This window comes from Girardinichthys multiradiatus, chromosome Y, assembly GCF_021462225.1.
Source record: "Girardinichthys multiradiatus isolate DD_20200921_A chromosome Y, DD_fGirMul_XY1, whole genome shotgun sequence".
Classification (NCBI taxonomy): domain Eukaryota; kingdom Metazoa; phylum Chordata; class Actinopteri; order Cyprinodontiformes; family Goodeidae; genus Girardinichthys; species Girardinichthys multiradiatus.
In genome coordinates this window covers 27205712-27220279 of record NC_061818.1, presented here as the reverse complement: position 1 = coordinate 27220279, position 14568 = coordinate 27205712, and the positions used below count along the sequence as shown (strand labels likewise).

The 14568-nt window shown below is 39.5% G+C and overlaps 2 protein-coding genes across 7 annotated transcripts in view; both read right to left on the bottom strand.

Annotated features, from left to right (window-relative positions):
• LOC124864970 overlaps positions 1-14568 on the bottom strand; it is a 458718-nt gene that overhangs the window by 357430 nt on the left and 86720 nt on the right. The window lies entirely within an intron of this gene.
• Positions 1-14568, bottom strand: part of LOC124864973 (dynamin-2-like) — a 30685-nt gene that overhangs the window by 10241 nt on the left and 5876 nt on the right. For 2 of the 5 annotated variants that reach the window (XM_047359931.1, XM_047359933.1), the window contains exons 2-13: positions 9965-10038; positions 9601-9750; positions 9255-9458; positions 9064-9162; positions 8818-8978; positions 8589-8731; positions 8069-8204; positions 7891-7958; positions 7153-7291; positions 5366-5452; positions 1350-1420; positions 585-638 (exon numbers count right to left, since the gene is read on the bottom strand). In XM_047359931.1, the coding sequence (XP_047215887.1) occupies positions 585-638; positions 1350-1420; positions 5366-5452; positions 7153-7291; positions 7891-7958; positions 8069-8204; positions 8589-8731; positions 8818-8978; positions 9064-9162; positions 9255-9458; positions 9601-9750; positions 9965-10038 (1386 nt within the window). Of the gene's footprint in view, positions 1-584; positions 639-1349; positions 1421-5365; positions 5453-6464; positions 6604-7152; positions 7292-7890; positions 7959-8068; positions 8205-8588; positions 8732-8817; positions 8979-9063; positions 9163-9254; positions 9459-9600; positions 9751-9964; positions 10039-14568 lie in introns of all 5 variants that reach the window. The other 3 variants (XM_047359934.1, XM_047359935.1, XM_047359932.1) reach the window with 2 other exon arrangements.

The following is a 14568-nucleotide window of genomic DNA, read 5'->3' as shown; positions in this document are numbered from 1 at the left end:
CATCAGAGCCATCTACCAGGAGGTGTTTTTTGAGCACTTTATGCTTCCTTCTGCTGACAGGCTTTATGGTGATGCTGATTTCATTATCCAGCTGGAGTTAACCCCTGCTCACACTGACAAAAGTACCAATACCTGATGATCATGGTATTACTGTGCTTGATAACCCAAACTGGCCTGAATACACCCCATGGAAACCCTATGGGGTATTGTATAGAGAAAAGTGAGACACCAGACCCAACGATGCAGCAACCAGGGCTTCCACTACACCTCAGCAGAACCACAGGTTGAACGTCTCTACGCCACGCTGCATTTATCAAGTAACTTGTTCAAAAAGAGCCCCAACTATGTCCTGACTGCTGTGCAGTACATGCATGTAAACGATTCTGTATTAAAAATAATTATGTAAGAACAATAACACGTAATCTTTTTGATTTTACATAATGTAATTTTCTTTGTGTGTAATAAACCTATCAAAAAAAGTTTTTACCTTCATTAAATGAATTACTGAAATAAATGAAGCTTTTTAATGATATTCTTTGTCCACATGCACTTGTGTTACAAACAAAACCTCAATTTATCCCCACCTGTTGTTCCCGTACCCTGGGGAGCTACCATCATCCAGCCTTCTGTAGTCAAGACTGAAAGTGACGTCATGAGAACCATTAAACCGCTCTTGCTGACCTTTGATGCGATATGTCAATTCCCTTGCCATGCAGAGGCAAAACGTAAACCCTGACACATGCTCCCCAAGGGACTTTTTCTGATACACTGTCAAAAAGAAAATCCACATTGCAGAGGAGCTCCACTCAACTACAAATGACTGTTACTGCTGCACTAGGAAGCACACCAAACCGCCCGCAAACTCTAGATTGCTTTGAGATACACCACCGAAAACATGAAAACTTTGCTTTGTGCAAATTAGTTTCCAGAGCAAAGCAGCAACAGATAAAAATCACGAGCACTGCTATGACAAGCATGCTGCACATAGGAACACATTTTGTTTTTCCAAGCAAATGCGCATGTTTGACTGACGGGTGGGAAGGCTGGGAATGTTTCATGCAGGGGTAAAACAAAATTGCAAATAATGGAAGTTTGGTCAAATTATGATTATTGTGGCTTCCACCTCCCCCACAGGGAGACACATGCTATGATGTAGCAGAATCACTTAGTGCCATGCTAAATAATACCAATGTACCACTGCTTTTTAACATGTGGCTGATTAAAGGTGATATTTAGATTCGTCAGTCATTCTTTTGGACTCCTATGATCCACAAATGCAGAGGAAAAGCATTTGGGGTCACGGCACCAAGCTATACAAGAGACTGATCATAGAAAGGAAGGCTACATACTTAGCAAAGCCTATGAAGTCCTCATGGTTGGTGTTGATGTAGGACAGCTCAATGTCAATCAGCAGCAGGACCTTTAACAGAGAAAGAGGACTTTATTTTACTATACCAAGATATGGCCCAAATTAGAAAGTGAAAAGTCTCACATCTGACTTTACCCTCTTCCTTAAAATCAGACAAACCAACTATTTCAGCTTATAAAAGTGATAAAATCAAGGCTGCAATCTGCAGCACTGTGGTTGATTTGAGAAAACGATATTACTCAAAAGGTTTCTGTTTATAAACCCCACAATTTACCAAGCTCCTGACCAATAGCAGTGCTACTCGCTTTTTGAACACCTGTTTGTGGTGCAATTACTGGCAGCTTTTCTGAAATCACTAATACAACAAACAAACATTAGAGGATAACTATGACTAAAATAAAGAGGGAAGATGGAAAAAAAGATCATTGTTGTATAGCTGGTTAGTCATCCATTTTGTTAACAAATAATCTCACAAATCCTGCTTGTTTCCATTTATACTCATGATGAAACTTGCACAAAAAAGGAACAATGCAGGTATTTTGCAAACAGGTTTAATTCTTGATTTTACATTCACAGGGTGCAAGCAAATATAAATGTTCCAATAAAACCCTTGAGTACACTTCCTGTAATAAAATACATACAATGTGCAGTTGTATCTAATTTGCTCCTGAATCAATCTGCACTAAACAGATCATATTTCATCTTTCAAATATTCCCTGCTGGATTGTTTTTGCCCGCTGAAGCAACAGCACAGAAAGTGAAGTAATGACAGATAATTATTTGTAAATAACTGCAGGCAGACAGAACCTCTGGCCCTAAATGGGAAGGACTACAGAGATTTTTAATGTCATCCACTGATAAATGCATACATGGAACCTAAGTGGGGCTACAAAGGTTCAAACTAGCTTTTTTTCCCACTCGCACTGCCACTGGGGGATCAGTAAATTGAGAAGCTAGTGACTCATAACGGCTAACAGAAGCTATTCGGATGACAGTAACTGACTTTGCATCTTATCTTCTTTATTTGCTGAACTGTAGACTCTGTTTTAACCTTCTAAGAATCGCATCATTAAATCGGAGCTAAGAATAAATCTAAGATGTCAGCTTTTTCCATATATTTTTTAAGATGATAAATTTCAAACCTATTATTCTAACCACAACCTTTACCAGGAACTGAGGTTTTTGAGAACCACAAAACTTTGTGCCTCTATGTTCTCTCAGCCAACTAAAGTATTGCTGAGTCTGAACTGTTGCGTTTACACTTAAAATAGAGATTAAACACAAGCTAAATGACAGGAAAACAAAAAAAAAGATTTGATAACAATGGGGATATTTAACCATTCACAGTGTATTTAACAAAGAAATAAAAGTGTTCTCAAGGCAATTTTTCTTTTAAAATTGCAAACTTTTCCAGAGTAAAAATTTCAGGTCTGTCAGAAACTCTAAAGCAGTTTTTAAACTTCTCTGTACAAATATTTACCTGGTATTTAAAAAGAATACATTGACATATGGACATTGGTCAGATTTTTATTATCCGTACAGTCCAAAAAAATAAATAAATAAATAACAGAGATAACAGAGAAAGAAAAAGATGCAGAAGAAATATAATACAGGTCCTTCTCAAAATATTAGCATATTGTGATAAAGTTAATTATTTTCCATAATGTCATGATGAAAATGTAACATTCATATATTTTAGATTCATTGCACACTAACTGAAATATTTCAGGTCTTTTATTGTCTTAATATGGATGATTTTGGCATACAGCTCATGAAAACCCAACATTCCTATCTCACAAAATTAGCATATCATTAAAAGGGTCTCTAAACGAGCTATGAACCTAATCATCTGAATCAACGAGTTAACTCTAAACACCTGCAAAAGATTCCTGAGGCCTTTAAAACTCCCAGCCTGGTTTATCACTCAAAACCCCAATCATGGGTAAGACTGCCGACCTGACTGCTGTCCAGAAGGCCACTATTGACACCCTCAAGCAAGAGGGTAAGACACAGAAAGAAATTTCTGAACGAATAGGCTGTTCCCAGAGTGCTGTATCAAGGCACCTCAGTGGGAAGTCTGTGGGAAGGAAAAACTGTGGCAGAAAACGGTGCACAACAAGAAGAGGTGACCGGACCCTGAGGAAGATTGTGGAGAAGGGCCGATTCCAGACCTTGGGGGACCTGCGGAAGCAGTGGACTGAGTCTGGAGTAGAAACATCCAGAGCCACCGTGCACAGGCGTGTGCAGGAAATGGGCTACAGGTGCCGCATTCCCCAGGTCAAGCCACTTTTGAACCAGAAACAGCGGCAGAAGCGCCTGACCTGGGCTACAGAGAAGCAGCACTGGACTGTTGCTCAGTGGTCCAAAGTACTTTTTTCGGATGAAAGCAAATTCTGCATGTCATTCAGAAATCAAGGTGCCAGAGTCTGGAGGAAGACTGGGGAGAAGGAAATGCCAAAATGCCAGAAGTCCAGTGTCAAGTACCCACAGTCAGTGATGGTCTGGGGTGCCGTGTCAGCTGCTGGTGTTGGTCCACTGTGTTTTATCAAGGGCAGGGTCAATGCAGCTAGCTATCAGGAGATTTTGGAGCACTTCATGCTTCCATCTGCTGAACAGCTTTATGGAGATGAAGATTTCATTTTTCAGCACGACCTGGCACCTGCTCACAGTGCCAAAACCACTGGTAAATGGTTTACTGACCATGGTATCACTGTGCTCAATTGGCCTGCCAACTCTCCTGACCTGAACCCCATAGAGAATCTGTGGGATATTGTGAAGAGAACGTTGAGAGACTCAAGACCCAATACTCTGGATGAGCTAAAGGCCGCTATCGAAGCATCCTGGGCCTCCATAAGACCTCAGCAGTGCCACAGGCTGATTGCCTCCATGCCACGCTGCATTGAAGCAGTCATTTCTGCAAAAGGATTCCCGACCAAGTATTGAGTGCATAACTGTACATGATTATTTGAAGGTTGACGTTTTTGTATTAAAAACACTTTTCTTTTATTGGTCGGATGAAATATGCTAATTTTGTGAGATAGGAATTTTGGGTTTTCATGAGCTGTATGCCAAAATCATCCGTATTAAGACAATAAAAGACCTGAAATATTTCAGTTAGTGTGCAATGAATCTAAAATATATGAATGTTACATTTTCATCATGACATTATGGAAAATAATGAACTTTATCACAATATGCTAATATTTTGAGAGTATATCTCTGGAACAGTCTTACTTATACAATTTCAGTGATTTTCTGGAAAAAGGTCTTTGTTTTGTAAATTATTTATTGTATTGATTTTAAAAGCAGAGATTCCTTAACTCTGATCTCTGGAAAGGCCATAGGCCTGCTATGGTCTAGTAAATACAGTTTGATAATAGAATATGGAACTGAAGTAGGCATTAGCAGGTTACTGGGATCAAGCTTTACCAACTTTGTTACAAAACCATAAAAATATTCCATCATACTCTCCTTATGGTTTCAAGTCCTTTTAATTTGATGCCTGATAGAGTAACGGAGTAACCACAGTTTTCACCCGCTGTATAGGAAGATGAAGTTGTACACCAGTGCCCCTCCCCTACATGTTGCTGCACAAACCCTCTTCACCTACTGTGCTTCTGGTAATGTGACATATTTTATTGAGTGTTCAACCGGAGTCAGCAACGTTTATTGATACGGGTTCTGACTAGTTTCTGCTCAAACTGTCAGCTTCAATCTGGGTTCAACATGTTGTTAGAGTTTACTCATCTTATTATAAGTCTATCCGCTAATCAGACTTTTCTCTGTGTCAGCTCACACCGACAGTAGAACGGAGCTGTGACATAGCAAAAACCTTTAAAAAAAATGTTTCAAAGCAGTGGTTTAAAGGCCCAGTTGTAAAACTGGGCAATAATACCAGATCCTGAAACATCTTGAGTTGCCCTTAGGCAACACAATGAACCAATCAAAATGATCAACGAGCCACTAGATCATTGAATTAATAGCCTAGCAACGCACCTGATCCTTGGTCTTCCCTTCTCTTTCTCTGACGTGGGTGGTGACGATCCTCTCAGTCTCCTCTCTCAGTCTGGGGTAGGAGTTGAGCTGCAAAGCAAGGCAACATGTAACTGCGGCATTTATTACAGACAAACACGCACACGCACACACTTACATGTAAGCTTGACCTTAATAGGACTTACCAACAAGAACCAGAGAAAAACAGGAGTGAGAAGTGAGAATAAGTAGGAAACAAAGAAAAGAGTAAAAACATTGTCAAGTGACATTTCAGTGTCACACAGATGCAGGCAACCACAATCCAACACACCACAGATTTTAAGTACATGGTGGTTATTGGTGCTAGAGGCCCTATACCAACAGTCAAAGATGACGTTAACTAAGTTGAATTATGTTGTCCAAGACATCCCCTTTAGACTAAATCAATCACTGGTAACAATACACTAATAAGACCAATAGGATTTTAAACTGTCATCCCTAACTGATGGTACAGGTTTAGCAGAAGCAATGTTAGTGAAGACTGAATGACAGAGGACAGTCTGGGTTGAGGCAAAGGAAGCCCAAAAGGCAGGGAAGAGGTACAATTGGCTCAGTGAGCCACATACAGTATTTTCTTACTGTGCAGTGCCCCTCATTTGTCCACAAGATGGCAGTGGTGCACTGTCACAAATGAAATGCTTTGTCCAAGTATCATTCCTTTTAGTTCAATTTCTTTCCAGTTCAGCTGACAGCAGAATGTAAGTCATGTGGGTCAACAATCGTGCATCGCTGAACCGAGTTGGCTGGCTCTTAAACATTAAGGGTAAAACGGTGAGAGTGGGGGAAAAAAAAAAAATACACCTGAAAAAACTGAGGCAGAGGTACAAAAATATGTTTATGAGGAGCGGCATGGTAGAAAATTTTAAGCTGTGCTGAAGGTTTTAAAAACAGCTTGCAAGAAAATATTCAATGTTAGTGCCACATCAGTAGAATGGAAAAAGGGGGATACAGACTTTCAAAGCTATGAGCAGCAGTGGATGTAAACTGGACTGGACAGCAATAAACAACAAAAAAATCTCTTCTCTCATCTTGGCATTATAATGCCATATACATCCTTAGTTACCTTATTGGCACACTTCATGACGAGAGCAGTGACTTCAGTCAGCACAAGATCCACAAATTTGAGGCTGGGCTCTTTGAGTTTGCGGATCTGCTTTTTGACAATCGTCTCGAAAGCCAGGTCGGGGGTGAAGAGCCCCGTTCTGAAAGGTCATAGGGTTAGTTTTGTAATTTGTTGTAAAGGTAGGGAGAGTGGGTTAGGTGGAAATAAAAGAAAGGGGGAATTTATAAAGACAGAGAGAAATAAGACAGGAAGCGGTAATCAAGTCATTTTCTAGTAGCAAGAACTCAAACAGTGGAGGACAAGTCGCAGGTTGTTCACATTCTATTCCCCAATAAGCATTTTCACCCACATTTGGTCAGTGTGATAAAGATAGACATTGCATTCTACTGGTTAAATGTACTGAGCTGTGAGACCTGCAGCTTGTCCAGCAGAGACCGGAGAGTCTCGGTCTTGGGAACATCTCTTATCCACAACACGACAGCGCTGCCTGAACACAGAGCTTTCAGAGCCGGGCTGGCAGAGGGCAAACTGCATAGGACTTTTCTCAATTAAAACAGAAAAACTAAATCAGAGGAACTGTCCTATATGCAACAGCTAATGCTCTGTGCCAGCACGCCCTCTGCTACACCCACGGTTGGCCCTGCTCTGAGTCCTGGCTGGGTCGGGAGTTGTTGGACATTTGCAGTACCTTGTTGGTGCACTGCCTGACTGTGTTGATGAGCTCTTGAATGACCAGATCGATACATTTGAGACAGGGCGTTTTCAACTTAACAATCTGCTTTTTCACGATGGCCTCAAACGCCAGGTCTGGAGTGAACAGCCCCGTTCTGAGGATGCACAGAGAGACAGAGGCACAGAGGCCGACACACAGAACAGTTAACAGATGTGTGGGTTAAAGCGAAAAAAATAAAACGTCCAATGAGACAGAAGGACAAAACAGGTGTCGAAGAAACATCTGTATTTGCAAATAAAAGATTAAAACTGTGAAGAGGACCTTTACCTCTTCTAGGAGGACCTCCTAAAAGGAGGACCTAGAAGGAGGACCTGCTAGAAGAGAAGATATGAAGTGCCAAAGCAAGGCAAACAATGAACGTAACACATAAGATGGCACATAGGACATTTCATTGAGGTCCACATATACAAACTCACTAGATGTCAACATTACTTGATCGACAAATGAACTGCACACTACTACAGAAAAAGGTGGGTGATATATCTGAGAAACGGCCACTAAGAAACAGTAGAATGGAAAACATAATTCACATAAAACAAATGACAAGTCCTGAATACATCACTTTTAGTTGGGAATGCTAGTTTGTTATGTTTAGGCTTTAATTATAGCTCTGACAAAGGAAGAACAGCATTCAGTGTGAAATATATTGCATAAGGGGTATCTTGGGATTTGTTTAAGCTGGACTGTACTTGCCTGACACCATGGACATTTTTGATTGCATGACTGATTTCCCTCCTCAGTTCTTTCTCATCAAACACAATCTGGACAACAAGTTAAACAAAAACCATTAACAAACTTTAGTTAATAAGTCTTAGTGAAGACACAAACTATTTAAACCCTCAGAAGGACATTATTTATAAACACTTTTAACCTTGACTAGCTCAAAGGGGAAGCGTTCATGGAAAAGTCGGTTAATCCTGGCACCACCTGACAACTCATTAGTGTCCACCTGGTCCCCAGATCCCTCGATGCATTTTTCAAAGTCCACACCAAACTGCTGAACCATCCTGTAAGCATTACACAAAAGACAAGAGGTTTGAGAATCATCCTTTTCTATGCATTTGAAATGAGACATAAGCTAGCATCTTTTATTTACAAGAAATTGGATCACTTTAGATGTTAGATGATGAAACTCTACAATTCCTTAACAGTTTTCAGTATATTCTGAAACTTAAAAAATGTCTCAATAAGTGCCAACTGGTTACCAAGTTTGTGTACTGCGATACTACAACCTAAAAATCTATAGAAAAACAATACTTAATTTAGACGAGATGGTTGCTTGCTGTTGCTTGTACTACTAAACATTTATTGTGCACAAGTTTGAAGCACTAAATTATAAATCTATTAATTAACGTGCATCTCCGCACATAGACATCTAAAACTGCACTTACTGCAACAAGGCCTTTGTCTTGCGAGTTGGATCATCAGGACGGAAATTCTTGTACTCTTCCACCTCCTTCTCCAGAGAGAGGAGTTGACTCTGCAGTTTACTACGCAGCCCAGGCAGTGTGTCCCTGATGTGATTGGTCAATTGCTGCAGACACGTAGTTATGGTAAATTAGATAATAACATGGAATGGCAAAGACATCGCTTTAAAGTAAAAAACAGAAGCATGGAGACCTGGTTTAGAGCCTTTTGCAGATAAGGGGTGCCCATACGGTCTGCCAAGTGCCTGTAGGCAGGGTGGGACAGGAAGAACTTCCTCTCTGCAGCAAGTGCAGCACGAATGTCTTTCTTCCCGTCAATATCTTTTTGACTCCGGTTTACCACACCAATGTAACCTAGACACACAACCATAAACAATTAGGACAAACTGGACAGGTTTCGCGTAAATATGTCTGTGTGTGTGTGTCATACAATACTAACCTCTTCTCAGTGGAAGCAGTTTATTTTCGAGAATATCTTTTGCATCTGTGCCTTCATCCATGAGGTCCAACTTTGTTATAACCCCAATGGTACGAAGACCTGCATATATTTAAGAAGAGCAAAAGTCTATTTAAGTAAACAATTGAAGACAGATACATGCTGACAGTGGCATCTAAGATTTCACTGTTTACCTTGTGGGTCCACCTCTTTGGCAATCTTCAAAGCGTCTGAGTTAGCCAGATCCATGTTAGCAGGGGTGACTGCCAGGACCAGACAGCTCTCCTTGGTGATGAACTGCATCAGCATGTCTCGGATTTGATGCTCGATGTCTGGAGGCTGATCTCCAACAGCAACTTTAGTCATACCCGGGAGGTCAATCAGGGTCAGGTTCAATACTGCCACGTGAGAAAAAAACGAGAATGCAGACCTGGTTGAGAGTCTTTTGTAGAATGTTGACTTCAGCCTTTACCATGCTGAATTAAAAGTTCATGTTTCTTGATCAAGACGTGTTTAATAATTAACAACAATGTTCATTACCATTTGGGGAGTAGACCCTCAGGTTGATAGGGATAGGAGAAATGCCTTTATTGGATCCTGTAATCCTGTCTGTTTCTGCTTCAATTTCCGTCCGCACTTCATCAAAATCCACAAACTTCTTTCCTTTGCAGTGCAGGAATTCAGCATATTCTGCACAGGAGGGTAGAAATGAGTATGCAGAGTTAGGTAGAAAACAAAGGAGAAGGGAAAAAGAAAGAGCAGTGAAGAGAATGACAAAATTACATTTAAGACATGAAAGTAGCGAATAATGTGCCTAGCTTGAGGCAAGAGACAGAGAGGCCATATGCAGGGCAGTGATGAAAGAAAATTGGGATTTTGTGTTTCTCGGAAAAGGCGTACTCACCTGCTTTATTATTGACCAGCTGCAAAATGAGAGGTCTGCGGGTAACGATGCCTGATCCGCGAGGAAGAAAGTCCCTGAGCAAATGAGGGATACAGATGAAAAATTGAAAAATAAACACCAGAAAGGTGCAACACAAAAGAAACAAAAATAAATACACGGAGAACATGTTTAATTAAACGTAGCAGACAAAAAAGCAACAAAACCAAAAGGTCAGACTGACGGGGAATAACATTTATTTATTCATTATACTCAGAGTCCATTTCATAACAACATGGCCTCTGGGGAATTGACAGGGAAATTAGAATTTCTTTCTACTAACTTGTAAAATAATAAATCAAATGTGACTTTCATTTTGTCATTAAAGCTTTAGAAATTAATTCATGTGCATAGACACCAACTAAAATAAGGACATTTATACTAAAAACTAAATACATAAATACTGCAATATTTGAGAATTTATGTCCGTTTTCCACTGGCTCTACTAATGCCGACTGCAGTACACTCCACTATGTTTGCAAGCGTTTCCATTAGTGGTTCCGGCCCGATACCTGTTTTTATTGGGACATACTCAGTAGTGGGTAAGATCAGGGCTGAGTAGGGACTAAATGTGAGGTGAATTGATTGCTGCACACTGATTGGCCATGGGACTAGAAGACATGAGAACTACAAAGCAAGACTACAATGCCACAATGGCCAGAGAAGGTCAAACAGGAATATGATTTTAAGTATTGGCTGGGCTATTTGTTTATTTATGTTTTTATTATTTTATTTTTTTTATTGTAACAATATCACAGAGTGGCATTAATAGCGGCACAGCGCACTACACTTATGGCTGGAGGTCATAGCTATAGCTCCAGCCGTCAGTGGGTCACACTATGGAGGTACCCAACTTAATTCTATTCAAGTAACATTTCAGCCAAACTCCAAGATTAAACACTTTACCCATTTGATTCTAGTTTAAATCTTTAAATGGTCAGTCAATCTAGCTTGATCATCTTGATCCAACCAGCTATTTAGATTATTTTGAAATTATAATGTTAAAACAAGGCTGCAAGGTGGTGTCGTCTTGCAGCAAGAACATCCTGGGTTCTTGCTGGCAAACATTTTCTTCCTGCCCATGCATGGATTCTCTCAGGGTACTCCAGCTTGCTTGCTTCAAATTTCCCCTTACGATTGGGTTTGGTTGTTTGTGCTGTAATGGACTAGCAGGATGCGCTGGGTGTTTCCCACCTTTCACTCAGTCACCACTGGAGATAGGCACCAGCCCACTACATAGATAAGCAGGTATAGACAACAGATGGATCAATATTAAAGAAAAAAAACAAAAAAACGAGTCACACAAAATAAACTGCAGATCATGCAGTGTTGTTCATATTTTTTGTGTTTACTTATGCTTCTAATGTGTTATGGAAAGATCCATTTAAACTAAGAGCAGACTGCAATGCAATCCACCTAATTATGGACTGTTTAGTTATTTATAATGATTATAGTAATGTTCATTTATCAGTTCCAGTAACCTGTGGATATAGTGGTCATTCAGGTGACCGTTCTTTGGCCTTCAGTGAGATTTTACGCTGATCTGGACAAACATTTCTGGCAGCTATAAAATACAGATGACTTTACTGCATCACCATATATTTAAACAGTTTGGCTTTTAGGAAGTACAGTTTCATAACCACACAGCAATTCCATGCTTGTTTTTTTGGATTAGTGTCACTTAAGTACTTCGTAGAAATGTGCGCATTGCTGGAAAGATTATTGAAATTATCCTTGATGCCACCTTTGTTCAAATATACAAATATTTATATGAGAGTAATAAGACCAGTTGATGTTATTTTAGGTCAAGAGTTGGGTTTCTGTGGATATTATTCTTGTTTAGTTTTTATGGTTTGCCGTGATATTTTTATTTCTTAGAAGAATCCTCTTTAAGTCTGCAGAAGTAAGATTATTTTGTTCGTGTTTAGCTGCAGCCTACAAACATATGATTGCACAGTTTTTGTTCTGTGTTTTATAACCAGAAATGTTTATGTTCATTATTTCAATTCAACCATGTTATTAAAGCCCTATTGGATTTTATTCAGTGTTTTAATGTTTTATAAACTGTGTAAAATAAAAATAAAAGGTTCCCAAGTGCCTAATGTAATTCAGGTAGAATGAACATAAGTGCAGACTGTTTCTTAGCAGCGTGACAACTTCTGTTTTCAGCTACAACCACAAAGAGAAGCTGTGTGGCAACAGAGTTGAGGGTGGCCCAGAAAGATGCATTTTAAAAATTAATACAGTCACAAATAATATTAAACTATAAATAAACTGAATAATCAAACAGCCATTTCACTTTATATTTGATTTATCACCTAAACATATTTTAAAATATATACTGGATTGCTGCGTAACACAGAATTATGGGTTTTACATTACCACAGCTTAGAGGCTGGTAGTCTGGACAAAGCAAACAAAATATATAATCAAAGAGAGAAGCCACTCCCGTGGTTTCTGTTTGAAGCTGCTGACACAGAGCTGCGTCAATAAAGAAAGTAGCAACTATGAACACACCAGTCTCAGACCTGAGACATGACATTGACCTGTAAAGCTCACTCTTGTCCACTTGCTTGCAAAAGACTAATTGCAAAATGCAACCTGCAATTCAGTGTATAACCTCATTAGGTGGTATTGAACAAACAACAAATCTTACAGGTGTGAAAATGAAAAACTGAGACACTTAAAACCCTTCCCACAAACGATGGGTGGCATTATGGGTTTTATCAAAATGAGACAGAATTTAGTCATTTACACAACAGTCAGGCTTCATTCAGACACGAAGCGACAGAGAACATTTGTATGCATTATAGGTATTTATTAGCCAATAATGCTACTTCAACAATATATGGTCCAATGGGACCAACGATCGTCACATACATATCTTTGTTTACAAGTTATAGTTCTCTTGCAAGCGTGCAATGTGAAAGCAAAATGCACCAAACGAAAAAAGTCCGCTTTTGTTCCGGACAAAACAAGTGGACCAAAGGACTTTCTTGATGTGAATACAATGACTCCTGTATAATATGAGCTACAACATTTAATTTCCCTTTGGGATTAAAAGTATTTTGAATTAAATTGAATTATTGTTTGGTAATTATATGTAAATAGCATCCTCTATTCCTTTATCAGACAGTTACAAAAAAGGTTATGTGTGTTTATACAGTTTATGTCCATTTCTGGTTTAAACTGTATGTTACTACGAGGATATTGAAAAGCAGTCTACTGTATGTATAAAGCAGTCACCGAATAATCTGTTACTGCTTAGTCAGCCACTGACGAAGATTTTGCACACACGGTTATCCCTTTCTGTCAGCCAGACGACTCCCTTTGCTGCTGTAAAAACATAAATCTGGTGGAAGTTACTCAACTTTAGTCACTAAATTATTTTCGCAGGGCTGGAGATCGCACTAACCCTCATGCTTCTTTCTCTATTTCCTTATCGAAGCCAGGCCTACATGACAGACGAGAATGAGGCAATGTTCACCCAGCCATCTGATTTTAGATGAAAAAATTATATCTCTGCTACAAGACAAGAGAAAAGAGATGCCACGGTATATTCCCAGACTGTGGTCATACAGAGGAGAACATTCTGGATGGTACCGAGTGCAGAAATCCACTGATCACACATCTGTGGTTTAGCACTGGTGTTGTTGTGTCATGCAGACACAGCTGTCCCTATGCTTGGCAGAATGACAAGCCCATATTTGAGGCTTGTAACCAAGTGATGGGGTAAGAGGCAAAATATAAAATCAATTCCAGCAGTAGGAAAAAGATAGACAGCTCAACATTCAGAATACTAAAACATTTCTGCAAACTGAGCACAGCAGTGACCTCAACAAAAAAACAACGAATGCTCAAACAGCGGTCTACATCTTATTGTTCAACGCCCCTAAACATGCTAATTATTAAGGTTACTGTCACTACTTTTTTTTTAGCAATTAAACCTACCAGAATAAACAAGACCTTTAGGTTAATTTTTCATAATATTAACGCAAGGCTGCATTGCAGTCAGCTTGTAAACACAAAAAGGAAATATTTAGTCTTTTATTTGCGTCTTCTTAGTGGAGGAGACAGAACTGAACCATTCAGTTTTTATAGACAGAATTGGATAAATGGCAGCGGCATATTGAAAAGAAGCAAGCGGTCAGCATTCTATTATTGATGCCCTTTAAATGATAGAGGAGGCTCAGCCGATTGTGTATCATTTCATGAATCATTTATAGTCAAGCTAAGAGCATCAGTCAGTGTGCCTTCCTCTAAGGAAGCAGAAATCAGAAAGGAATAAGGCAGCCTTCACAGCTGAAAGTTTCTTTATTTCAGTACAAAACACAAAAACAAGTGTGAGAATTCTTCAGGTCATCCTAAACTCTCATGGGAGCTCGGTAGCACAAAATTTGTTTGTGATTTGATCAAGCTTATTCTGTGCCTAATCAGAGTAGGAGAACACAAAATAATGGCTACCCGCATTCCCACATCCTTGTCTGGGCGGTAAGAACTGAGAGGCAACCCCATGCATCAAAGCCTCCAAAGACAACTACAATCCAACTGCTTACTGGAAAATACCT